Genomic DNA, 25,013 nt, shown 5'->3' with positions numbered 1-25,013 from the left:
TTGGCCAAGATCCTAGCTATCGCTCCTTCAATCCCGTGGCCTTCTCAAGGGCCAGGCCACACCTGATTCAAATCCGAGTAGCTCTACTCAAAAGCCACACAACCTCCTTTGTTAATCTTCTCCAGACCTTGCCCCAAATGGTCCAACTTCAAGTGTCACTATTAGTCAGAAATTGGAGTAGGGCTGCCCCGGCTGCAGGGCCGGTGGACAGCTGCACAGGTTGTATACTGCATTACCCCTGTATGGACAGTGCCCTGAGCTGTGCAGTGCACAGCCTGCGTGGCTGTCCTCAGTGGCCCTCCTGCGTGCTCTCCTACCCGTGCTGGCGGGTTCTAACTGGCGTAACCTAACAGTAGTAATAACAATAATAACATCTAACATTTGTCGGGCACTTACTATGGGCCAGGGTCCATGCTGCGTGCTTGACGTGTATTAACTCAGTTAATCCTCCAACGGCTCCATTATCGATGAAAAAACTGAGGCGAAGTAAATTGTCCGGGGTCAAGGAGCCAGGAAACAGTAGAACTGGGCGTCCAACCTAGTGAGTCTGTAGTGCCCTGAACCGCTCCTCCGTGTGGGCAGTGAGGGGCTGGGACCCAGCACGTGGGCGCCTCCAGTGCCTCCGAGGGGCCTGCTTTGAGCTTCACCCCACCCCACCCTCACCCACCAGTAGCCTCTGGCACAGCCTAGCACTTCCTTGCTTTTGTGACCTAGTCTATCTCTGTTAGCCTTTTACCTCCAGCCCAGAAAACCCACTCCCAGAGAGGGGCTGGCAGGGAGGGCAGAGCAGAAACGAGCTGTGGTCTAGCATAAGCTCTCCATCTTGGGCAGGGGCCGCCTCCAACCTGCCCTGCTATGGAACCCCTCGCCGTACCAGAGCTGCCACTTCCTGAGGTGGGGGGGGTCCCCTCAGGATGGCCCAGGGGTCCCAGGAGCTGCCCCACACCTGTCCCCCAAGGTTATGTGGCTGCTGCTCTGTGCCTCACTCAACCTGGGCTCCCAGGGAATCCAGGTGTAGTGGGGCTGCATCAGATGGGGTCATCAGGCCTGTGACAATATGAGTTTGAAAGTATCTCGGAATTCTCTGGCGTTCCAGGGATTAGGACTCCACACTTCCATTGCCAGGGCCCCGGGTTCGACCCCTGGTCAGGGAACTAAGATCCCGCAAGCCGCCTGGCATGGCCAAAAAAAAAATTTTAATTAAAAACTTTTAAAAGTAAATAATGTCAACTGGCCCTCTCACCAAAAGCCTGCATTTCCTCCCAAACATCCTACCCCAGCCCGTCTGCTCTGAACAAACGACTCTTAAGTTTTTTCAACTCAAACCCCACCAGGTGGGGCAGAACGTGCCACACTCCCCTACCTCCCACTTGTTCCCGTTTTCCCGTGGGAAAAAAAACCTGGTACTGATAAAGAATCAAGCGGGAATACATGTAATTAACTTTATCTTATAAAAGTGTAGATTCATACGTTTATATATAAAAGAATGTCCTAGAAACTTAAAAATAACTTAGGGGTTTGACCTTGACTGTATGTTAGAAGTTGTTTAAATATCTAAGTCATAATGAAGTGTCACCGTACAAGCAGATGGAGGGTACACATCCTGATGGCAGCTAGGGTATGGAGAATGCATACCTGAACCACAACCGCATGGTGTCTTAAAGCCCAGTTACTGAAAAATCTGCAAATATGCAGCCCTGCACTCTGCATCCCCAACAAACTGAATCCTCAAGAAAATTATCCCAAGAGGATTGATCTTTAAGAAGCAAAAATAGTAGCAACTGAAAACCTTGACCTTTCCTTCCTGGAAATGGCAGGAATCCTATTCCCTAGCACATCCCCAGGGAAGTCTTGTGACATTGTCAGGCCAGGTGCAGCAGCCATGCTTCTGAAGCAAAGTCCCTGGAAAACAATGGCTGACTGCTCGTTTGCATTTCTGAGTTTCAGGTTTTGGAAATCTTTGATTGCTTTCTTAATAGGTTACCAGTAGCAGTTAATTGCACCCAAATAAGAGAATCTCAAATTGCATACCTTGCTCCATCTGGAGGACCCTTGCAACCCACCAGTGGCACCAGGACAGGCCTGGGTAATCTTTCCAGCTCTGGCCCAGCATCTGTTTCAAGCAAGTCGTTTAACCTGTGAGCCTCAGTGTTCTCATCTATGAAGTGGGTGTAACAACCCTTTCCTCCTTGTGGGCTCAGAAATGCCAGCTGAATGTGTTTTGGAGCCTGGAAAGCACTGGCCCCAAGGCTTGTGTTCTCCAGGATCTGAATGGATTTAAGTTCAACCAGAGGTAGGAAAAAAGTGTGGAAACAGCTTGACATACATCTTGAGCCCGAGGGTGACTTGATCAAAATTTATCCCTGGGGCTGAAATCAGGGCATCCGGCTGCCTGAACCTGACATTCCTCCAGCTGTGTGCACAGCCCTTGGAGTCCAGATTCCCTTCCACTGCTGCTTTGTGAGAGAATTCTGACTTCTCTGCCTTGGAACAGGGAGGGTTTGACATGTTCACCCCTAGAATCCACCAGCTCTGAAAACATTCTTTCTTGAGTTCAAATAGAAACATACTCTGATGTGGCTAGCACAGAGAAATTTAAACCATGGGAAGCAATTAGGCTGCCCAAGGCTGGGTTCTTGAGGCAGAAGCCCCAAGGGTCCCCCCAGGGTGGCATGTTTATAAGGAGACCTGTGTCAGAGCCCAAGGCCGGCCTGGTCTGGCAGGGAGGAGTGCGTCGAGCCCTTTGCAGATACCCACTCATATAATCCTTCCAACAACCCTCCAAGATAAATACTGTTATTGTCCCCATTTTACAGATGAACAAACCAAGGCACCGAGAGGTGAAGTTCTTGCCCAAAGTCACACAGCTAGGAAGAGGCAGAACCCGGATTCAACTCCAGCACTCTGGCTCCAGAGTCCATGTTCTCAGTAACTGTGCTATGTAGCCTCTGATCAGCCACTGGCCCCCACCTTCTCCCCCAGGGACAACTGACCAACAAGAAGCTTCAGAGAACTTGAGAAAGCCTCACTAGCCAAGTCCTGTACAGACTAGCTCTTTGGGGCTCAGTTTCTCCACCCGACAGAGGAAGAAATTGGAATAAGCAGGGGTTTGCAAACTGTGTTCCATGGGGGTTCCTCAGAGGTCCCTCAAGAGGTGGCCATAGCTGGTGAAAGAACGAGCAGGCAGGCCTCCAGCCCCACCTTCTACCAGAAGCTCTGCTCTTCTCTGTTACACACTGGACCTACATGCAAGAGTCCATTGGAAGGATCCCATGATAGAAAAAAAGTGAGCAGAGAGGAAGAGAATGAGAGAAGGTTTGAGAACCATACATAGATCAGTAGTTGTCAAGCCTTGAGTTTTAAGGATACAGATTCCCAGGCTCCACCCACACCTACTGAATTAGAAGGTCCAGGGTGAGGCCCTGGGATCTGTGACCAGCTCCCCACTGTGGACTCAGTTGCAGGAGGTCACATGGGGCAATGGCCGAGGGCAGCATCCTACCCATGGGTTTTAGCACAGACTTGCCATGAGGAAGCTTCTCCAGGCGGCCTTCACAAGGTAGGTGGAGGCCACCTTCCTGGGGCAGCTCCATGGTGCCCCAGTGAGGGAGGAACCACACCCAGGTAAGACCCCAGGCTGCCCCCAAAGCAGAGAGCCAAGGGGACTGGCAGGTGTGAGTACCTGGCCTCCCGAGAAGCCTCAGAAGCCCCCAGCAGTACCCCTATTAGAGTCACAGAGAGGGTCCCAGGTCTTCCTAGAGGCACACAGCCAGGAAGTGCTGGGGGCAGAAGTCAAACCTGGCTGAATTCCGAGTCCTAAGCCTGGCCCCCACCGTCTCAGACGTTACCTGACCTGTGGCTGACAGAGGCTTCGGACAAGCATTGGGTGGACCTGCCGGCTTTGGCCTGGGGCCAGTGGTGCCCCTGGACCCAGAGGATGGGCCCTAAACTGGGAGCAAGGCAGCTCAAGCCGTGTTCTGTGGAGCGGTCTGGGGTGGAGCTGCTACCAAGGGGCCTGGCAGGGCTCTGCCCAGACCCTGCCCTCAGGTTCCAGAGGAGGCCTGGCCTTCTCCTCTCCGGAAGGCCCACCCGCCCCCAGCCCAGCGCAGTCAGGAGCCCTGCGCCCGGCTCTGGACTCCCAGTTTCCAGCTTGGCCAAGGACTCGCTGTGTGACCATGGGCAAGTCAGTCTCCCTCTCTGGGCCTCAGGTCCCCTCTAAAACAGGCCAGGGCAGTAGTTACCCACTTGTGGCCTGTGGAGTCTTATGAGTCCCGGTGTCCTGGGCCACCTCCCCGACCACACTCACTGCCCTTCAGCCCAAAGCTCCAGTTTATGTATCTCACAGATACAATTTCATCTGGATAAAAGTTCTGCAACATGAAGGCAGTGGGGAATCCACAGCTTAGGTCACATCTAAGCTCCCTCCAGGGCCCTCCAGGACAAGAGGAGGCACAGGCTGCCTCAGGCCTCCTCCTGCCCCAGCCTTGTGGAAAAGTCATTCCCTGAGGGCACCCCCGGACTTCCCTGCTCACCCCTCCTCCCCATCAGAGAGAGATGGTACAGGCCCCTTCCCTCCTCAACCCTGGCAGAGCTGGGAAGTGGGGGCCACTCACGGGCCCCCCCAACTTCTGAAAGCCTGCAAGTCGAGGGCCAGAGATCCTCCCAAGAGGCCATGCGCAGCCCCTGGATGAACCACAGTGAGACTGCGTTGAACAACGCCACTCGCAGTTCACAGCCCTTTACACTTTACAAAGCCCTTTCACAGGCAGACTAGGGTCAAGGTTAAGAGCTAGATTCTAGGGACTTCCCCGGCGGTCCGGTGGTTAAGACTTCGCCTTCCAGCGCAGGAGGTGCGGGTTCGATCCCTGGTTGGGAGCTAAGATCCCACATGCCTCCAGGCCAAGAAACCAAAACATAAAACAGAAGCAATATTGTCACAAATTCAATAAAGACTTAAAAAAATGGTCCACATCCAAAAAAAAATCTTAAAAAAAAAAGAGGTAGATTCTGGGCAAACTCTGGGTTCAAACCTCAGTCCTGACATTTCCCACCTGGTAACCATGCTGCGCCTCAGTTTCTTCAGCTGTACACTAGGGACAGTAAGATTGTCAGAGCAGCTGAAATGAGTTACTATGTGTAAAAGGCTCAGCTCAGGTAGCAATAAACGTAAGCCCCAATGATGATGGCCATGGTGATGGTGACGACGATGATCTCATTGCAGCCTCTCACCGGCCCCATGAGATCGGCAGAACAGGCCCCCTTGGTACAGATGCCAAGTATGGCCCAGGTTAGTTCAGCAACCTTACCCCAGCCGCCAGGGCCAGCCCAGGTAGAGGGCCGGACAGAGCAAGAGTCTTAGAGCTGAGAGGGCTCTTGGTGGCCTCTCGCCCACCACCCTCACAGCACAGCCAGGTAGGGCATCAGTGGCCAGTTCTGGAACCCAAGGCTGCTGACTCCCAGGCCAGTGCCCGGAGCTGGCACGGGCCACAAGACTCAGCTGGGGGAGAAAAAAAATCCCTGGGTCAATAAGTTTTAGAAACAATGAATAATATTTCCAAAATGAACATTAGCTTTTCAAGGCTCTAGCGAGTTCTGCAGTGAAGAACGACATTTCACTGCTTTCCACCTCGTGTTTCCCAAACTTAACTGACCACGGAACCATGCCTTTGAGTCTGGTTCCGTGGAGTGCTCTGTGGGGCTACAGGGATGGGTGGCTCCTGCAGCCCCCTTTATTCTGTGCTTGGAGATGCTGAGTCAGTAATTCTTTGGTGACCTCTAAGCGGCATGGTTTAGCCATGGAAAGTCCCCATGGCTCACGTGGGATTCCTGTGGGCCTTAAGAAGTGAGGTGAGCCTGGCGCAAGGCCGGGTGGAGTGGGGATCTCTCTCTGCGTATCTGCTTCGTGCAGAAAGAAGCTGGGTCAGTGCACAGCATCTGCAGAGGCAGAAGGGCCCCCGCAGATTGGCTGAGAAATGCCAGTCCCAGGTGTTTGTTTTGCTGCTGTTCCAGTTGTAGGCAGACGGCCGAAACTACTGCCACAGGGTCCTGGGGCGTGGAGGGGAATGGGCATGCCATCCTGCCGGGACATCTGGCCCACCTGCCCTGTTCCCCCTACCAGCTCTGAGCTGCCTAATTGCCTTCCCTGGGACAGGCCAGCAATGTTGGAATCACATACAAATTGGCCCCATGCCTGCCCAGTGCCAGCTTCCTTCCTTGTTAGGAGGCTGATGTCTCTGGAGGTGGCATGGACCTCATGGTCGGGGGCACGCGGGCCAGGGAGGGGAGAAGGCCCACTCTGTCAGCGGTCACTGCGGAGACCAGAGCTGTGGTGACAGGAGAGGGAGCTCTCTGCAAGGCGGAGGGAACCTGAGGGCTGTCCACAAACCGAGCGTCAGAGAGTGCAGCGCAGGAGTGTGAATCATTCCCAGGTCCCCTCTGTCTCTTCCTGTGTGTGCAAGAAACACACATTCATTTTAGTGAGAGTCTGAACCCAGCAGAATTGATCAAAGCCAAGCAATCAGGGAGGGGTGTCGAGGAAGGACCCAGGCTTTGGAGACAGATCTTTGGGTTTGAGCCAGCACTCAGCCAGGGACCCTAAGCCAGTCACTTAGTCCCCTCTGCACCTCAGTTTCCCCCTCTGTAAAATGAAAATAAGACTGCCTACCTCACAGGGCTGTTGCAAAGATGGAATCAGAAACGGGTAGAAGCGTCCGGCATGCGGCAGCTGCCTGTCCCAGCACTGCAGGAGATTCAGGAGACAGGAAGCTGGGGACAGGGAGACGAAACACAGGCTCTGGGGCCCAGCTGTGCCCTGTGCACACAACCGATGGTGTTTCTGAGCTCGACTTTCCTCACCTATAACGTAGGCCTCTGGGAACCCGTGTCCATCGAGGGGGAGGACACAGTGCGTTCACGCCCACGCGTCGCGAAGCACCAGGCAGCGCTGTCCTGATGCGGAGGCCTCCGGGGGCGAGCAGAGTGACCGCCGGTCTCTGCTGTCTCAGATCAGCTCTACGGGGCCCCACTGCAGAGTGTTGTGGGTGACGATGACGAGGACCCATCTCTGTGAGCACCCTCACAGCCAGCCCTGTACTGGGCTCGCACACGCCCACTGAGTCTAAAGGAAGCAGCCTTGCTGGGCTCTAGTGCTTCCAGAGCTCCTGGTTTTTCAAGAGAAACCAAGAATGTCATATAATACACCCAATTCTTTAATATTGGCAACTACTTTTGTTTTTAAGTTTAGTGTCCTTTAGGAAAAAAAAATGCCACGGCCCCAATATGTCTCCAGACCACCGGCTCCGCTACCTCCCTTCTGGACTCTCTCTGTGGGCCGGTCCAGCCCTGGTGGTCCTCGTCTTCCCCTTGACCAGTGATTCCCAGGCCATAGGTGCCCATTTCATTGGCCCATGTCCTCCTTCACCAGAGGGCCCTCCTGCCCTTCCCTCCCTGGACAGCCAGGCAACAGGGGGACCGCACTCATTTCTGACCCCGAGCAGTGTCCCCAGGGCTTGGGGTGTTAGGGCAGAAGTGGGGGAGCTGCCCTCAGAAGCCTGGAATCAGCACCGGAGCCCCCAGGGGCCCATATGGCCGGCAGGACTCGGGGTCAGACAGCCTGCAGCCTGAGAGCCCAGCTTAATCATTTCTCGTGGACTTGGCCGGGCTCCGTGGGACTCAGAGATGGAGAGGGTGTGGGCGAGGGAGCACTTCCGGTGAAGGTACTGATGGACCTGACAAAGGGGTAATGCTCTGCTCTCCCAGAAATTTCAGCAGGATGCATGGTCATAAGTGTGAAGAAAGCCATAAGCTGGAAACCCAGGGATATGGAGAGGGGGTCAGGCTGAGGACTGAGGACAAAGGCTGGCTGCTGGGGGGTTGGGGGCAATGATGGAAGCCGGGAGAGAGAAGTACAATATGATTTGCTGACCTTCACGGAGGGCCTGCTGTGCCAGGTGTGTGTAGGCACTCTACACACGCTCATTAAGTCATTCAACAAACACTGGCTGACCACTTTCTATATGCCAGGCCTAGAACTAAGGGCTGAGGGTGCAGATGTAAATGATGAGATGACATAAATTACTCTAACACAGTCCTCACCAAAATCATATGAAGTGTGTGTTGTGTTATTGTCTCACCCTTACAGATAAGGAAACTGAGGCCCCAAGGGGCAACATAAATGGCCCAAGGAGACATAGTCAGCGACGGAACAAGGCTAAGAATTGGGGTCCAGCAGACTATTGCACTTCACCACTTTCCAGGCAGATATGAGTGAAGAGGATAAAACCGTGAGCCGTTTGAACAATCTAGTCCTGGAGGGAGGCAGAGAAGAGGTGTCACAATTAAAGGAGGTCATCTAAAAGCGGGGAGAGGCTTATTTCCCCAAATGAGTGGAAACTTCCTAGGATGTTTTGCCTTGTGCCAAGGCTCTGGCAAACATATCAGTGGGTTTGAGAGGGGTGTCAGTCCGCAGTGAGCATGGTGGCCACCAGTCCTGGCTCCAGACTCCGCCAGGGATCGTGTTTCAGGATGCATGACGAACAGCCATGGCTAGCACCAGTTTTCTCCCTGACATTTCCTATAGCATCTGAGTTGCAAGAAGGCCCCCAGCACAAGCCTCACCACAGTGCTCTTCATTTTGAAGGAAGTTAACCGAATACCGCCCTTAAACATCTTTGCTGTTCCTATTGCCCTTTGGGCAAGAAATAAAGTCGCTCGCCCCTGGTGCAGGAAACTTCCAGGAGGCACTGTGAGGCATTTTGAGGAGGCAGGAGGTCATCATTCGATGAGGATGATCCCAAAGGAGGCACTGCCTCCAAAGGCCACGCCCAAGCCAGAGCTTCACGGATCTGACTCAGCTGCGATGCCCCGGCCCAGCGAGCAAACGGACTGGGTCTCACGGCCAACACAATGACCACAGTCCATGTGGCTCATGGAAGCAGGCTGAGCAGAGATGTCCTGAGGCCCACAGGGGAGCTGGGAGGGTCGGTGAAGGGAAGAAGAGGCGGGACTGCAGATCCATTAGGGGTTCTCAGACCCCACAGCTATCCATCGCCTCCAGCTTTGCCTCTAAGAACTGCACCGACACAAACTTGTACTGTCCCTACATGGGCATGTGGAGAGGAACCCTCCTCCTGCCTGTGGCCTTAAAGAGGCCTCTCGTTTCTCACAGAATTCACCTTTCAGGCCCATCCACCAACAGAGAAGTTGGCCAGGAAAGCAGGTTGAAAAAGAGAACTAGCTGTGGGAATACATGGGGAGACCAGCAGCCGGCTGGAATACTTTCCTGGTGGAAGCAAAAAAAGGGAGGAGACATCAGCTGCAAGTTAGAGTCTAAGAAGGACTTTCCCAAATGTGGGCACTATTCAGCATTACAACAGGTTAGCAAGGAGGAAAAAGGAACGTTTCGATACATTTTTTTAAAGCATACAGTAGTTGTCATTGGATCGTAGTATGTTTGCCTTCCCTGGACCTCTTCTAATCATCTTCCTCCGAAGTCTGTAAAATTAGAAAGTACTTGCCAAGCATATACCTGGGAAATGAGCCTGGTCGACTCCACCAAGTCAATTCCCCGCTGCCTTGGAAAATTCTCAGGGTGTGGGGAGGAGGGGCTGGCAGGAAGCGTGGCTGGAGGAGGGTGTCCTCTGAGGCTGGGGCAGGGGACCTGTCGAGCTGGGGACAGACACAGTGAGCACAGCTTAGGCTCAGATGAGGGGAAAGGGAAGTATGCGGGCGGGTTTTAAGCATTAAGTAGTTATCACTGGTGAGAGCAGAGCTCTGTGGGCTTTTTCCGGGTACCACATGGTTTAGTGTATTTGAAGGGACACGTGGGGTGGGAGTGCCATCAGCTTTTAGCTCAGGGCCTCCAAAGGCCTGCTTGGCTCTGGGGTCGGGGTGTTGGGGATTGGTGGCAGCCCACCTGGGGGCCTGCTGTTGACCCCACAGCTGCACAGTTAGTGACTTGACGCCGTTTAGACCACGCTGTCCGGTCCCGGTGGCCCAGGCTCGGCGGGCCTGACCTTTGCACCTAGTACTTCACGGGAGTTGTGACCGGGCGCTGGAGCAAAGCATCTCCCTCCAGCACAGCGGCCGTTATCAGGCCATAAAACATCATTTTTTCACCTTATAATGCAGTGTTTACAAAATGAGAATTCAGCGTTTGGCTTGAAAGTGCTGACAGGGGCTCCCCTGCTACTGTCCGAGGGCAGGGAGTTTAGACGGGAGTCGGCTGCCGGAGCAGGGCTGGTCTGAGGACAGAGGGGCCCGGGGCGAAAAGATGGGGCGCTGGGAGCAGCCACACTGCGTGCTCACTGGCCTCTAGTGGGTGGAGGCCGGGGATGCTGCTAAACACAGACGGCCCCCACGACAAAGAATGGTCTGGTCCCGATCGTCATTCAGTAATGCCAAGGTCAATAGGCCCTGAGACCATGTGTACATTCGAGGAACCAGCATCCTGAGGCGGCCTAAAGGAGGTGGGGCCAGCAGGAGGTGAGCCTGGAGAGGGAGGCTTGCTCCCTCCCTCCTCACCTCCCGTCCTACCTACCTTCTTTTTTTTTTTTTTTTTTGGCAGTACGCGGGCATCTCACTGTTGTGGCCTATCCCGTTGCGGAGCACAGGTTCCGGACGCACAGGCTCAGCGGCCATGGCTCACGGGCCCAGCCGCTCCGCGGCACGTGGGATCCTCCCGGACCGGGACACGAACCCGTGTCCCCTGCATCGGCAGGCGGACTCTCAACCACTGCGCCATCAGGGAAGCCCCTGCCTACCTTCCTTTAACCAAAACGTACAGAGCCCCTTCTGTTCCAGGCAGCAGTGGGCTGGAGCTCATACAGGCTCACAAACTGATTTCCAACCCCATGCCCAGGGGCATCATGTTGGCAACTGAAATTGGCCACAATGGGCATATTTACACCACAGAGATGGGCAAACAAATGCTATAAACCAAACACTTTCTTTCTTTTTTTTCCCCCCAAAGCGCTTTTTAAAAATACGAGAGCTGGTTGTTAAACATTTACTAGCCCGCCACTGGTTTGGGCCCTTGCTAGGTACCAGGGATACCCAGAGAGCAGAACAGGGCCAGCTCCTGTCCTCGTGGAGTTGACATCTAGTGGGAAGCCAGACACCCATCAAACAATTACACGATCATTAATTACCTTCAGCTGTGAGAAGTGCAGGCTCGGTACCTGGAATGAGAGCTTGTGTGAGTGTGGTTTGAGGGCTGTGGAGGGGTGTGTGTTTCAGGGGGTGACTGACCTATGCCAGGTGACCAGACAAGGGGTCCCCGGAAGAGGCGACATTTAAACAGAGCCCTGAAGGCTTCATAGGAGTTCCGGCAGAGGAGACAGCAGCAGACCACCTTTCAGGCAGAGAGGGGAGCAGGCACAGCTGATTGGAGATGGTGGGTGGGAGAGGCAGGAGCACCAGGGAAGTGGTCCCAAGAAGCCCAGGGAAGGGGTGACAGACCGAGGAGAAGCTGGCAAAGTCGGCAGGGCTGGGCCACACAGAGCCTTGTCATGTGAGGAACTTGGGTTTTATCCAGGGAGCCAGTGAAGCGTGTTGAGCAGACAAGGTCCCTGGGCAGATTCAAATGAAAAGCAAAGCAAAGTGGTATTGTCCATCCCCTTCCCATAACTTGGGCTTCTACCACCACTAATGGTATTAAGCAACACCATGAACCAGGCCTGGGTAATAAAGAGATGGATAGATTTGAACACTGACTTAGGGATTCCCTTCAGGCAGGGCAGGTGGACAGACCCATGCATGGCAGTGCCAGCAGAATGTGAAGAGTGCTGCATGAACAGTGCACATAGCAAGAGGGGTGTCCAGTCAGGGCAGTGTGGAGGAAGGCAGACTCTGAAGGACCTCCCGCTACAAAACCACTACACCTGAAACAAAACATACTTTTCAATACATCGCTGGCCTCATCAAAAATAAGGGAAATTCCCAAGGCACTTCCATCCAAAAATAAAAGGCCATGAGCCAATACCAGGACAGGAGCAGTGAGTGATAACCAAAGGCAAAAACTGGAGTTTGTCCTGGACACATGCTGATATCAGGACCAGTGACAGGGGAGTAAACCTTGGGGTGTGCAAAACGAAGCATCAGAAACTGTGACTCTCTCATTCTTCCAGGGCCTCTCTGACGGGGGTGGAGTGGTCCCTGCTCCCAGGTATCATCCCCACTCCCTATCTCCTCCCCACCCCAGCAGAAGAAATGTCCATCCTCTCAGGAGGAAAGCATCTCTTATTTAGAACCTAGAGAGTCCCATAATAAGATCAAATATGAGTTCAGCATGCATGAGAATCAGCAGAAACAAACAACAAATTTGGACCCTCCAAGCCCTCTCAGATACAGTAATGATCAATACCAAATACAACATAATATGTATGCAATATTTAAGGAAATGTAAGATTAAATATTTAAGGATGTTTAAGGAAATGTAAGACATCATAGACCTGAACAAACAACAAGAGACTATCTGGAAAGACCAGGAGAACTTGAAAAAGAACCAAATAGAAATTTTAGAAATGAAAACATATATATATAGTTGTTAACAAAACAAAATAAAAAAGATGGGTTAAACAGCAGACTAAATAGCTGAAGAGAGAATTTTTAAAATGGAAAATATGTCTAAGGAAATTACCCAGACTGCAATGCAGAGAGATAAGTTGATGAAAACCATGAAGAAGAAATCAGAGCTTTCTGGCCCACTACAATAGCCACTAGCCACATATGGCCATGTAACTTATATTTGGATCAATTAAAATTAAATTAAATTGATAACTCAGTTCCTATGAGCACTTTTTTTTTTTTTTTTTTTGCGGTACGCGGGCCTCTCACTGTTGTGGCCTCTCCCGTTGCGGAGCACAGGCTCCAGACGCGCAGGCTCAGCAGCCATGGCTCATGGGCCCAGCCGCTCTGTAGCATGTGGGATCCTCCCGGACCAAGGCACGAACCCGTGTCCCCTGCATCGGCAGGCGGACTCTCAACCACTGCACCACCAGGGAAGCCCCTATGAGCACATTTTAAGTGCTCATAGCCATGTAGCTAACAGCTGTCACACTGGACAATGTATATTGCAGGCAGACCTCAAAGATGTCATGGGCTGGGTTTCAGACCACCACAGTAAATACCACAATAAAGTAAGTCACATGAACTTTTTGGTTTCCCAGTGCATATAAATGTTATGTTTACACTGTACTGTACTCTATTAAGTAAGCAATAGCGTTATGTCTAAAAAACAGTGTACATACCTTAATTTAAAAATACTTTATTGCTATCAAATGCTAACCATCAACTGAGCCTTCATCAAGTCGTAATCTTTTTGCAATAGTAACATAAAAGATCACTGATCACAGGTCACCATAACAAATGTAATAATGAAAATGTTTGGAATATTACGAGAATTGCCAAAATCTGACACAGAGACATGAAGGGAGCAAATGCTATTGGAAAAATGGTTCTGATAGACTTACTTGACGCAAGGTTACCACAAACCTTCAATTTGTAAAAAAAAAAAATCAGTATCTGCAAGTACAATAAAATGAAGTAAAATAAAAAAAAAGGTATGCCTATATACATGTCCATTATCACAGAAAGTTCTATTGGACAGCACTAGGTTATAAGATAGGGAAGAAAATCTAACCTCAGAAGGAGAGCAAACAGAGAATGGAGAAGAGGTAATGGTTGAGAATATTCCAAAAATGAACCCACAGATGCAGGAAGCACAATTTATATCAATCAGGATAAATAAAAAGAAAGCTACCTCTGGCCACATCCTAATGAAACTGAACACCAAAGACAAAGAGAAACTCTGAAGAGTAGCTAACAAAAAAACAATCAGACTGGAGCTGACTTCTCATTAGTGAAAAGGAGAGAGAGATAGTGGAGCAATGTTTTCCAGTGCAAAGAGAAAAAAAAAACTGTCAGCCTAAAACTACGTACCCAGCAAAGCTCTTTAAGAACAAGGATGACACATAGACTTTTTTCAGATAAACAGAAGTCATAAAAGCTTACCACCAAAATAATCTTTATGGAGGAATTTTTAAATCATGTTCTTCAGGAATAAGAAAAGTTATCCTAGAAGTGAGGTCTGAGACACTAGAAGAAATGATGAACAAAGAAACTGGTAAACATGTAGGTAAATTGTTTTAAGCAAATATTACCAGTATAAAGTAATCATGATGACAATGTCTAAATTGTAGGACTTTTTTTTAAAGGATGGAATTAAAATACTGGACATGATAGAGTGTAAGTCAGGAAGAGTGATCAGAAGTGATATGTTTTAGGGCCTTCACTGGTGGCGCAGTGGTTATGAATCCACCTGCCAATGCAGGGGACACAGGTTTGATCCCTGGTCTGGGAAGATCCCACATGCCGCAGAGCAACTAAGCCCGTGCACCACAACTACTGAGCCTGCGCTCTAGAGCCCGCGAGCCACAACTACTGAAGCCCACGTGCCTAGAGACTGTGCTCTGCAACAAGAGAAGCCACTGCAACGAGAAGCCCACGCACCACAATGAAGAGTAGCCCCCACTCACCACAACCAGAGAAAGCCCGCGTGCAGCAGTGAAGACCCAACACAGCCAAAAATAATAAATAAATAAATAAATTTATTTTATTTTTTAAAAAAGAAGTAATATGTGTTAAATAACTCTTACTATTTAGGAGAGGGCATTAAGATATTGATAACCCCAGGTTTTAAGTTAAATATACATAGTACATCTCAAAGAGTAATCATTAAAGAAGGTTCTAGAACTTCAGCATACATCAGAATCACCTGGGGGCCAGGAGATCTGGGGTGGGCATCTAGAATTTTCACTTCCAACAAATTCCCAGGTGTTGCTGCTGCTACTGGCCCAGGGACCACACTTAGAGAACTACTGAACCAAAAACAGAGACATAGGGTGCTTCACTTCCAAACAAACAGAGGGGGTGAAATGGAATGAAAAAACAAAAATCTTCCATCCAGACTAGCTCTGCCCAGTAAAATATAATGTAAGCCACATATGTGGTTTTAGATTTTCTGGTAGATGCACTAAGAAGTAAAAAGAAACAGGTGAAATGAGTCGTAGTAATGTATATTTTTTAACTCAATATACCCAAAATATTATCATTTCAATATGTGACCAATATAAAAATTATTAATGAGATATTTTACATCTTTTTTTGTACAAAGTCTTCAAAATCCAGGGTTTATTTTATACCGTGGACCCTTCTCAACGGGGACTAACCACACTGCAAATGCTCAGTGGCCACATGTGGCTTGTGACTACTACACTGGACAGAGTGGGTCTAGACTGTGAGCGACATGAGCCTGCAGAGGACAGAGGTCCCGCTCAATCACTGAGCGCACACTGTATGCCAGACACCGGGCTGAGCACTTTGTCCACATCATACATCATCTCCTTTCATCCCCACACAGACCTGTGAGAGTAGCATTATTATCACCCCATTTCACAGATGGGGAAAGCGAGGCTGAGAAAACTGAGAACACTTCCCCAGGATCATCTGGCTGGTAAGCAGCAGAGCTGGGCTTCACACCAAGGTCTCTCACAGTCCATTGCCACCTTGGAACCTCAGGGTTTCTGTAAAGGATTTTCTATAACAGGCCAGATAATAAACATTTTAGGCTTTTGGGACCAATCTGTCACAACTACTCAGCTCTGCTATTGTAACAGGAAAGCAGCCTTAGACAATGTGTAAACAAATGAGCATGGCTGTGTCCCAATAAAATTTTATCTAGGGAAACAGGTAGAGGGCTGGATTTGGCCCTTGGGCTGTAGTTTGCCAACCCCTGTGCTAGGCTAGCACAGCTGCCTCTGTAGGCCCAGTTTGAGGGAGAACTCAGTGACTCATTGCTGAGGTTCTGCGGTGCATGCGTGTCGGGGGTGGTTGGGAGGGTGAGACCCTCTCCTTCCAGAATCACCACGGCCCTCCTGGTGTCCGGAAGGATCCAGAGTGGCTGCTTGTTGCTGGCACTGCCTCAGAGTCTGCCAGGGGCTCGGTCAGCCCCTCTAACTCCCCAGCCTCCTCTGAGCTCCTGGCCGTAAACATGAGTTATTCCCACTCTCAGGGCTGAGACAGAGGGGAAATAAAAGCCAGGACTGATGGGATCCCAGACATGAAATCTGGCACCATAATGCCTACATTTTGGAAATTGCCTTTAATTAACGGTTTATGGCCGCAAAGGCTCCCCCCACCCTCCGTCCTTCTGCAGCATCTTCTCCTTGGTGTTCAAGTCCTGGGGGTCGGGGCGGGGAGGGGGTGAAAGAGGTGGGCTGATGAGTAGCTGTCTTTTCTCAGAACCCAAAATGTGTGGTTTGCTCATATGAACCCAGCTTGGCCTCTGGCATTCCTCGAGCCTGGACTCCATAAACAACGTGAACTGAAAAGCCAGCTCCCCGCACAGGCCCGAGGCCAGTTAGCTATAGAATAACCTGCACACACTCACAAAGACACACCAAGCTCAGGAAAACACATACTCACGAGTGTGTACACACACACACACCGGAAGTCTGCTTTTTCTCTTTGTCCACTTATCTGTCATTCCCTCTCTACTCAGTCTCTCCAGCCTGTTTATCTTCTTGTTTTTGTGTCCCTGTAACACTATTTCTTCCTGAAGGTTTGCTCTTTGAGTCTCTCTTTCATTCTCTCTCTCTCCTGTCTTTCCCCGTCCTATGCCCCTTGATCTCCCTTACTGGGGACATATAGCCAAGCGCCACAAACACACCCTTAGCCCCCACCTTGGCACCGAATCCACAAATTCGCCCCTTCCCTCACAGGTGCCCCCTCCCAGCCAGGCCGGAGTCTGACTGAGATGGTGAACTTCTGCCCAGGTGGGCTTGACAACAGGTGGGACTGGGTTCCCTCCCTAAGCACCTGAACTGAACTCAAATCACATTTCATCCCAGGAATGCAGAGAGGGGCTGAGGCAACGACTGCTAAATTCTAGGTGTAGCCAAAAAAATTGCCCAAGCCCCAGGGGAGAAGCCCTTTATTACCAATAACAGTCACCCTTGACTGAGTGCCTACTAGGGCTTCACATTCAGAATTTACAATAGTCATGCTAACCTAGGTGGTAGATATTATTATTGAATATTATTCCCATTTTATAGATGGGAAAACTGAGGCTTCAAGAGGTAAAGGAATTTGCCTAAAGCCAAAGTCTATTCAACTCCAAAGCCTGGTCTCTTCCCACAGGGCTGGTCCAAATGGACAACATGGGCTGTGTCTTGAGATTTGGGGTAACCAGATTCAGCCACACATGGTCTCTCATCTTCCCAGAATCACGAAACAGAGACAGGACTCCACTACAGGAATAAGGCAGAGGTTCTCAGCTCTCTCCAAGCTAAGAAGGACACCCTGTTTGGGTGCCAGTGGTCAACACCTGTAGGACCCAATCAGAAAGGCTTCCCTGCCAGCCAAGCCTGTCCTTGGAAGCACGGTTCCAGCAGGAGGGGACACCTAGGCTGAGGTCTGTGCCCTAGCCAGGCAGCTAGCTCTCTTACCAGGTGAGGTCTTGGAGCCCCCAGGCAGGGCTGCATAGGCAGCCGCTGTTTCCGCATTCCGGGGCACCATGGCAACACGTGTGCTGTTGTGTGGCCACCAAGCTGGTATAGCCATTTCCCAAGAGTCATCCAAGGTGTTTCAACAGAGGGAGGCAAGGGAATTGGGGGAAGGGGCTTTGTGACTTGAAAAAGTAAGATTTCTAGGCTGTGTTTTTTTTTCAATTTCAAAAATAATATAGTCAATGCAGAAAACTTGGGAAATAGAAAAACATGCACACACACTGTCACACTCACAAGTGCACACTCACACACACACACATTCATGCACAATTACCCATCACCCCTTTCCAGAGATAAAGACTTTTAACATTTACCTAGTATATGTAATATACTATATGTATATGTAATGGTATATGTAATATACCACCTAGTATAATGTAATATATTACATATATATGTATATATGTAATATACATAATTATATTATACATTATATATAGTCATATATATTGTTTTAATGTGGTTGGGATTACATCGTACATGCTATCTTGTACTGTGCTTTAACACTTGACAATAGATTGTGAACATTTTCCCATGTCAAAACTATTCTCCTGGGCTTCCCTGGTGGCGCAGTGGTTGAGGGTCCGCCTGCCGATGCAGGGGACGCGGGTTCGTGCCCCGGTCCGGGAAGATCCCACATGCCGCGGAGCGGCTGGGCTCGTGAGCCATGGCCGCTGAGCCTGTGTGTCCGGAGCCTGTGCTCTGCAACGGGAGAGGCCACAACAGTGAGAGGCCTGCGTACCGCAGAGAAAAAAACAACAACAACAAAAAAAACACCTATTCTCCTGTGACAGATTTTTAAATTAATTGCTTATATTCCAACATATGAATGGAGCATCATTCATTCAAACTCCCATCCATAACCATCTATACTGCTTCCTAATTTTTTAATTTTTCCAATTTTTTCATTATAAACTTATACATGTTTATTATGGAACTTTGATGATACCCAGAGTTATAGCAAGAGGGAAATAGCCTCAGACTTCCAAACTCAGTAACGATAACATTTTTGTGTTCTCCATACCCATTGTTTTACTATATATACAATATAATATAGGGTCATTTCAAATCAGGCTGATTTTTTAATACTTGTCATCTCTCACGGTATGGAGTTTGTCCATTTGGGTTTTCATTTAACCCTGCTTTAGAGAAAGATTCTCTTCCCTTCTCGGTTGACTCTTCACCACCTGAACTTGGTATATTTCTCAAGTGTTGATGCAGCTGACCATGGATTCAGGAACGGGGTTGGAAAATGCTGGTGGAGAGACGTTTTTGTCTGTGAGGGCCACTCCAGAAACAGGCTTCGGTGTGTTAAGGAACAGAGCTGGGGCTCCATTTATCCTAAAAATATAAATCACCCAGTTGCCCGAAGATGGCTGCCTTGGCGCTGTTTACAATAGTGAAAAATGAGGGACAGCCCAGGCCCATCAACAGGCAGCGGGTGAAATAGACTCAGAGCATCCCTTTGATGAATCCTGTGCCGTCTCCGCTGAGACGGAAGGGTGTCCTCCGTCGTGTAAATAAGAACAGCATATTACAAAACGGAACACATCATGTAAACGTGGGGACCTGTGTTTGTTTGTAAGCCTAGGCATTTGTGTATCCCACAGACCATTTAACTAAATACTAGCAGCTGCTGTCTCTGGGTAGCGTAGGATTTGGGGTGATTTTCACTTTCTATTTTATTTTTATTCTTTTCTGGATTAAGTTTTTAAAATTCTTTTCTTTTAGAGGACACAGATTACTTTGGACTGGGGGAGGGGCAGCAAAACCAAACAAAAGCCGTTTGGATTCTGAAAAGAAGAAATGCGTGGGGGGAAAGACATCCCTGCCCACCCCCTGCATCCGCTGGGGTGCAGACTCAGGGGGCACAGCCTGCCCAGTCCCTGCCCCCTGCAGCCCTTGCCCTGCCCCTCACCCCACTCCCCAGCACGGCCCTGTGTGCTTGTGTGTTGCAGACTCGGACAGCCAGTGCAGCCCCACGCGACAGAGCCTCAGCCTGTCGGAGGGCGAGGAGCAGACAGACCGGCTGCAGCAGGTGGAGCTGGTCAGGACCACGCCCATGTCGCACTGGAAGGCCGGCACCGTCCAGGCCTGGCTGGAGGTGGTCATGGCCATGCCCATGTACGTCAAGGCCTGCGCGGAGAACGTCAAGAGTGGGAAGGTAGGGCACCTGCCGGACCCCCGTGGGAACGCCCCCCTCCACCATCCCATCCTCTGGGTTAGAGGAGCTGGCTGAACTGGGTTCAGGCTCCAGTAAACCACTGTGTCTCTCCGACAAGGCACACAGCCCTTCTGAGCCTCAGCCTCCCTGTCTTTAAAATGGGACTAACCTTCCCTTACCTGGCTGGAGGGACGCAGGGCAGGACTAGCGGGCCCTTTCAACCAGGTCAGCGGTCCCACCGCCTGGCCTCCTGGAGCAGTGGCTGGAGGCGAGGCGGCTGCAGAGACGTTCCCGGGGCCGCGCGCCCACTGAGGGGAGGGGTGCCTTGGGTCTCCGCCCCCACGCCTCCCTTCCGGCGCTCAGTCCCCACCTGCCCGGCGCAGGTGCTGCTGAGCCTGAGTGACGAGGACCTAGAGCTGGGTCTGGGCGTGTGCAGCTCCCTGCACCGGCGCAAGCTCCGGCTGGCCATCGAGGACTACCGGGACGCCGAGGCGGGCAGGAGGTGAGCCGGCGCCTGGGCCCCTGGGGGGGGGGGGGCGGGGGGGGGAAGAGAGCCCACGCGAGACCTCACCTCCTCGGGGTGGAGCGGGCGCTGTGAGCTGGGCCAGGCAGGAGGAGTGCCAGGGCCCGGGACGCCACTGGGCAGGGGCCCGAGCACAGCCTAGCCCCACTCTGGGCCGGCCCTCCCCGTAGAAAGATGGAGAACAAACTCAGTGAGGCCGCAAATGCCCTATGATCTCCCCGGTGCAGGAGTCAGGGGGCTTCACGACCCCCAGAACTCCTCTGTCTGGGAGGTGGGGCAGCCCCAGTGGATCTGGGGAATTTGACCCAAATGTGTGTTCTGCCTACTCCCACCTCAAAGCCCAGCTCTTACCATTCCAGGTAAGAGCCTAAAGCAGGGAGGAAGAGAAGAAATGGGCCTGGTTTGGGGCCTGGTGGGAAGGGGCGTCTATCGGCAAGCGCACCTGGGAATGGCTGAAGATGGCCCATCAGGTGTGTCCCCAGCGCGGCCGCCCTGCCCCATTGCTCATTACCCCCCCAACCCCCCTCCTGCCTGCCTCTCTCTTGACCTTTGTGAGCAGGACTTATTGGGGAGCCCCTCTTTCACCAAGCAGCTCCAGGGAAAAGGGAAGAACCCCTCCCCCAAGTCCTCAGAGTGCAGGAGGGGGGAGAGAAGTAGCTGGTAAACCTGACACTATCGGTTTTGCATAATTATCTCCTTCACTGGTTTCCCCAGCATTTTTGTGCAGTTAATTAATCCAGCCTGGTGGTGTGTGCGATTTATTATTTGCGGAAGCAGCTTTGTGGATTAAAAAAAAAGAGGGGGCTGGAGGTAGGAAAGAAGGCTGGTTTAGAAGCAGGCAAAGCAAATTCCTGGGTGTCCCGGAGAGTGATTCCGAGGTGACAGGAAATAGAGATGAGACGGCATCAGAAACTCAGGCAGCAGCTCACAACAAGCAAAGCCAGAAGGCGCTGGGCCCTGTCTTCAGGTCTCCTAGATGGCAGGGCTGGGGTGGGGGAGGGGTGGAGGAGTGGAGAGTTGGGGGCAGGGGAGAGCAGGGCAGGGACTTGCAATCCAGCTGAGCTTCCCCTCCTGGGGGTCCCACAAGCACCTCACACTCACCACCCACCCCTACCCAGTGCCTTCCCCCAGTCCCCCAAAGCTTACCATCCTGGGCCATCCAGGCTAGAAACGCCTCCCAACCCTTCCCATTCCCAACATGATCACGGTTACTTGAACAGGGTGGGGCTGCCCGCCTCACCTCTCAAAAATGTGGGATCGCTGCCCAAGTTCCCCCCAAATTCAGCAGACCCTTCAGAACCTCGTAGCACCTGGAAAGGGATGGATTCAACTCAGCAGCCAGATGTGAACGGATTTTGAAAACTTATGAGAGCCATAGGTAGGACTGTTTCCAAAACCACAGCCTGGGCATTAGACGCCCAGGGCCTCCTAGAGCAGGGACGGCTCCATTCCCTAAGGAATCCTGGCCTGTCTCTAACTTGCCCTGTGACCTTGCCCTCTGTGGGACTTGGTTTCTCCACCTGTGAAGTAAAGGGGGTTAAATCAGGATAGTGGCTCTTTAACTGTGCGAGATCATGGCCCCTTTGAGAATCTAATAAGAGCTTCCGAAACTTGCCCCAGAATACACAAAACTTCACAGCTTTGCATTCTGGGACTCTCTGACCCACCTGCGGAACTTTGAGGGGTCTGTGAACTCTAGGATAAGAACCCCAGTGAGGTCATCTTTGAGAATACATCCTGTGTGACTCTGGGCATGACATTGCCTTCTCTGGGCCTGGCTCCCCTTACTTCTAAAATCCTGACAACAAAATCTGCCAACCCCTGACAACCTGTCCATCACTTTATGGACATGATTTTATTTGACCATCACAACATCAGGGCAGGATAGACATTCTTACCCCCACTTTAAAGGTGGAAAAAGTGAGGCCAGAGAAATAATAGACACAAAGTCACACTACAAAAGATCTGACTTCAAAGTCAATTCCCTTTCCACTCTCCCAAGTTGCCTTTGTGTTCAAAACATCAACGATGGAGCTCCTGCTACTATTATTTCTGGAACACTGAATGCATCCCAGACCCTGTGCTAAGGACTTTACCTTCTCTTATCACTTTTAGCCCAGGAGGCCAGTAGGAGTAGCCCCATTTTACAGAAGAGGAAACCGAGGTACAGAGGCACGAGGTCTTTCATCTAAGGCTGATGGAGCTAGAGTGGCCTCATGTTTTCTGTGCTGAATAATGACCCAGATGACATTGAAATTCTGTGCCCAAACTCAGATTTCAGGATCTAATTTGGTCCCAGTTTGAGGAGGGGGCAGTGTAAAATTTTATAAAATGTTTGAATTACTTTTAAAATCATTCTGTTTTGTTCACCTCCGGCGCTTACAGTGGCTCACACCAACAGCTGGGAGAGTGTTGCCAAGCTGAGGCCCCATGGGGACAACTTTAATGGAAAGAGAACCATTTGGAAGGGCAGGAGTGCATTAATTGTCAGCATGCCGAGGGATACTGCTGATTATAAATGGGCCCCCTCCCACCCCACACCCCACGTCTGGTTGCACCATTGATTCGCTGAGCAGACCCTTCCTTCAGATGGGAAAGAAGTCTTCTGGTCTCCATCAAAGGCCCAACAGCATCTGATTCAGAGACCGTAGGCTTCAGCCCCTTTCCCAGGGAAGAGAGCAACGACGGCTGGGCCTGGGAAGAGTCCATCTGAAGTGACGAGGCTGGAGCGGGTCACCCAGGCACCTTCTCATCCCAGAAGGGAGCTTGTCTTGGGCCAGAAGGTTCCAGCTCAGGAGCTGGGTGCTGGGCAGCCTCTGGGAAGCCTGGGGCCGGTGCCCCCCTCGCCCAGCCTTGCCCTGTCTTCCTTGCACTGGACTCTAAACCAGAAGCTGTTGGGCATTAGCTCTGAGCCAGGTGGGGAGCCTGGGCATTTGTAGACATGCCACACCCGGTCCTGCCCTCCAGGAGCTGATGGTCCAGTGGACAGCTGGCCAGACGAGCAGCAATTACCCAGTGTGACAAATGCAAGGACTCTGAAGAGGCTCTGGACACAAGGAGGGTCTTGACCTAGCACAGGGGTCCCGGAAGGCTTTGGGGAGAGCCATAGCTCAACAGAGTCTTGCAGGAGTTAAGCCCGTGAAGAGGGTAGGGTGGAGAACAGCCCAGGAGGCCGGGAGGCCCTGGCCCTTGGGGGCAGACCCAGTGGTTCTGGGTGGCCGAGGGGCGGGAGGAGGGAAGCGAAGCTGGGAGCCCACCTTTCTGCCCTCAGTCCTTCCCATGATATGTCTGCTAGGCATTCGGCACTAGGCTGACTCGGAGCCTAGAGACCACAGTCCCTGGGCGCAGATAATTCATTTGTTAAGTTCCATGTGTGATGGGTGCTGTGAAGGGAATTGTTAGAGGCAGAGCAGCCGTTCAGGGGGCAAGTTCAGACAGCACAGTCAGAGGCAGCCTCTGCGAGGTGGGAGCTGACACCTGGACAGGGAGGGGAGGAGAGGGGAGGGGAGAACCTGGGCAGGGCTGGAAGGAAATGGGTGCCGGGCGAGGCGGGGACCCCCACCACCCGAAGAGCAAAAACCTCAGGGCATCCCGGAAGTGCTTCCAGCCCAAGCCCGGTGGGAGGGGGAGCCCGGACCTGTGAGGTCACCCCGAGGACTTCCGATTTCAGATTTTATCCCTGCAAAGGGGCGCCACAGGAGAGTTTCCTTGTTTTATTTTATTCAAATCTGCTCTGTTCTTTTTTCCCTCTTTTACTGGCTTTTTATTGAGTGTTCCCACTCCTGGCTTATGAGCTATACTTTTTTGTGATATTTTTAATGATTGCTCTATAGTTTACAGCACACAGAAAGCTTAACACGATCTTCAAATAATATTATACAACTTTGTGTGTAGTGTAACATGCTTTTTCCTCCTTCCTTTGTATTATGTCTCTATATATACATATATATATATATCCTCCATAATACATGGTTATTATTTTTCTTTTAAACTGGCCATTATCTTTTTTTTTTTTTTCCTTTGCGGTACGCGGGCCTCTCGCTGTTGTGGCCTCTCCCATTGTGGGACGCGCAGGCTCAGCGGCCATGGCTCACGGGCCTAGTCGTTCTGCGGCATGTGGGAACTTCCCGGACCGCGGCATGAACCCGTGCCCCTGCATCAGCAGGCGGACTCTCAACCACTGCGCCACCAGGGAAGCCCCCTCCCAATCACTCTTTTCATCTTGTAAAACTGAAACTGTACCCATTAACGCTAACTCTCCATTCTCCCCTCCCCCCAGGATACCTGCATCCACCATTCTACTTTCTCTAGGAATCTGACTACCCCTAAGTTCCTCATATAAGTGCAATCACAGAGTATTTGTCTTTTTGTGACTGGCTTATTTCACTTAGCATAATGTCCTCAAGATTCATCCATGTTGTAGCATATGAGAGAATGTCCTTTTTAAGGCTGAAAAACATTCCCTTTTATGTGTGTGGCCCCTTTTGCTTATCTGTTCATCCATCAGTGGACACTTGGGTTGTTTCTACATTTTAGCTCTTGTGCGTATTGTTGCAATGAACCTGGATGTACAAATATCTCTTCAAGACCCTGATTTCAATACTTCGGGATATATATTCAGAAGTGGAATTGCCGCATCATACGATCATTCTATTTTTCATCTTCTGAGGAACAGTCCTACTGTTTTCCACAGCAGTTATACCATTGTACATCCTCACCAACAGTGCACAAGGGTTCCAATTTCTCCACCTCCTTGCCGACA

General features: G+C 51.1%; 1 protein-coding gene across 4 annotated transcripts in view; it reads left to right on the top strand.

Annotated features, from left to right (window-relative positions):
• KAZN (kazrin, periplakin interacting protein) overlaps nt 1-25,013 on the top strand; it is a 1,133,578-nt gene that overhangs the window by 1,090,132 nt on the left and 18,433 nt on the right. For all 4 annotated transcript variants that reach the window (XM_060310886.2, XM_060310878.2, XM_030877877.3 and 1 more), the window contains 2 exons: nt 19,523-19,728; nt 20,112-20,230. In XM_060310886.2, coding sequence (XP_060166869.1) covers nt 19,523-19,728; nt 20,112-20,230 — 325 coding nt within the window. The remainder of the gene's footprint in view (nt 1-19,522; nt 19,729-20,111; nt 20,231-25,013) is intronic.

This window comes from Globicephala melas, chromosome 1 (genome assembly GCF_963455315.2).
Source record: "Globicephala melas chromosome 1, mGloMel1.2, whole genome shotgun sequence".
Taxonomy (NCBI): Eukaryota; Metazoa; Chordata; class Mammalia; order Artiodactyla; family Delphinidae; genus Globicephala; species Globicephala melas.
The sequence above is the reverse complement of the archived record's forward strand: the minus strand, read 5'-3'. Positions and strand labels throughout refer to the sequence as shown.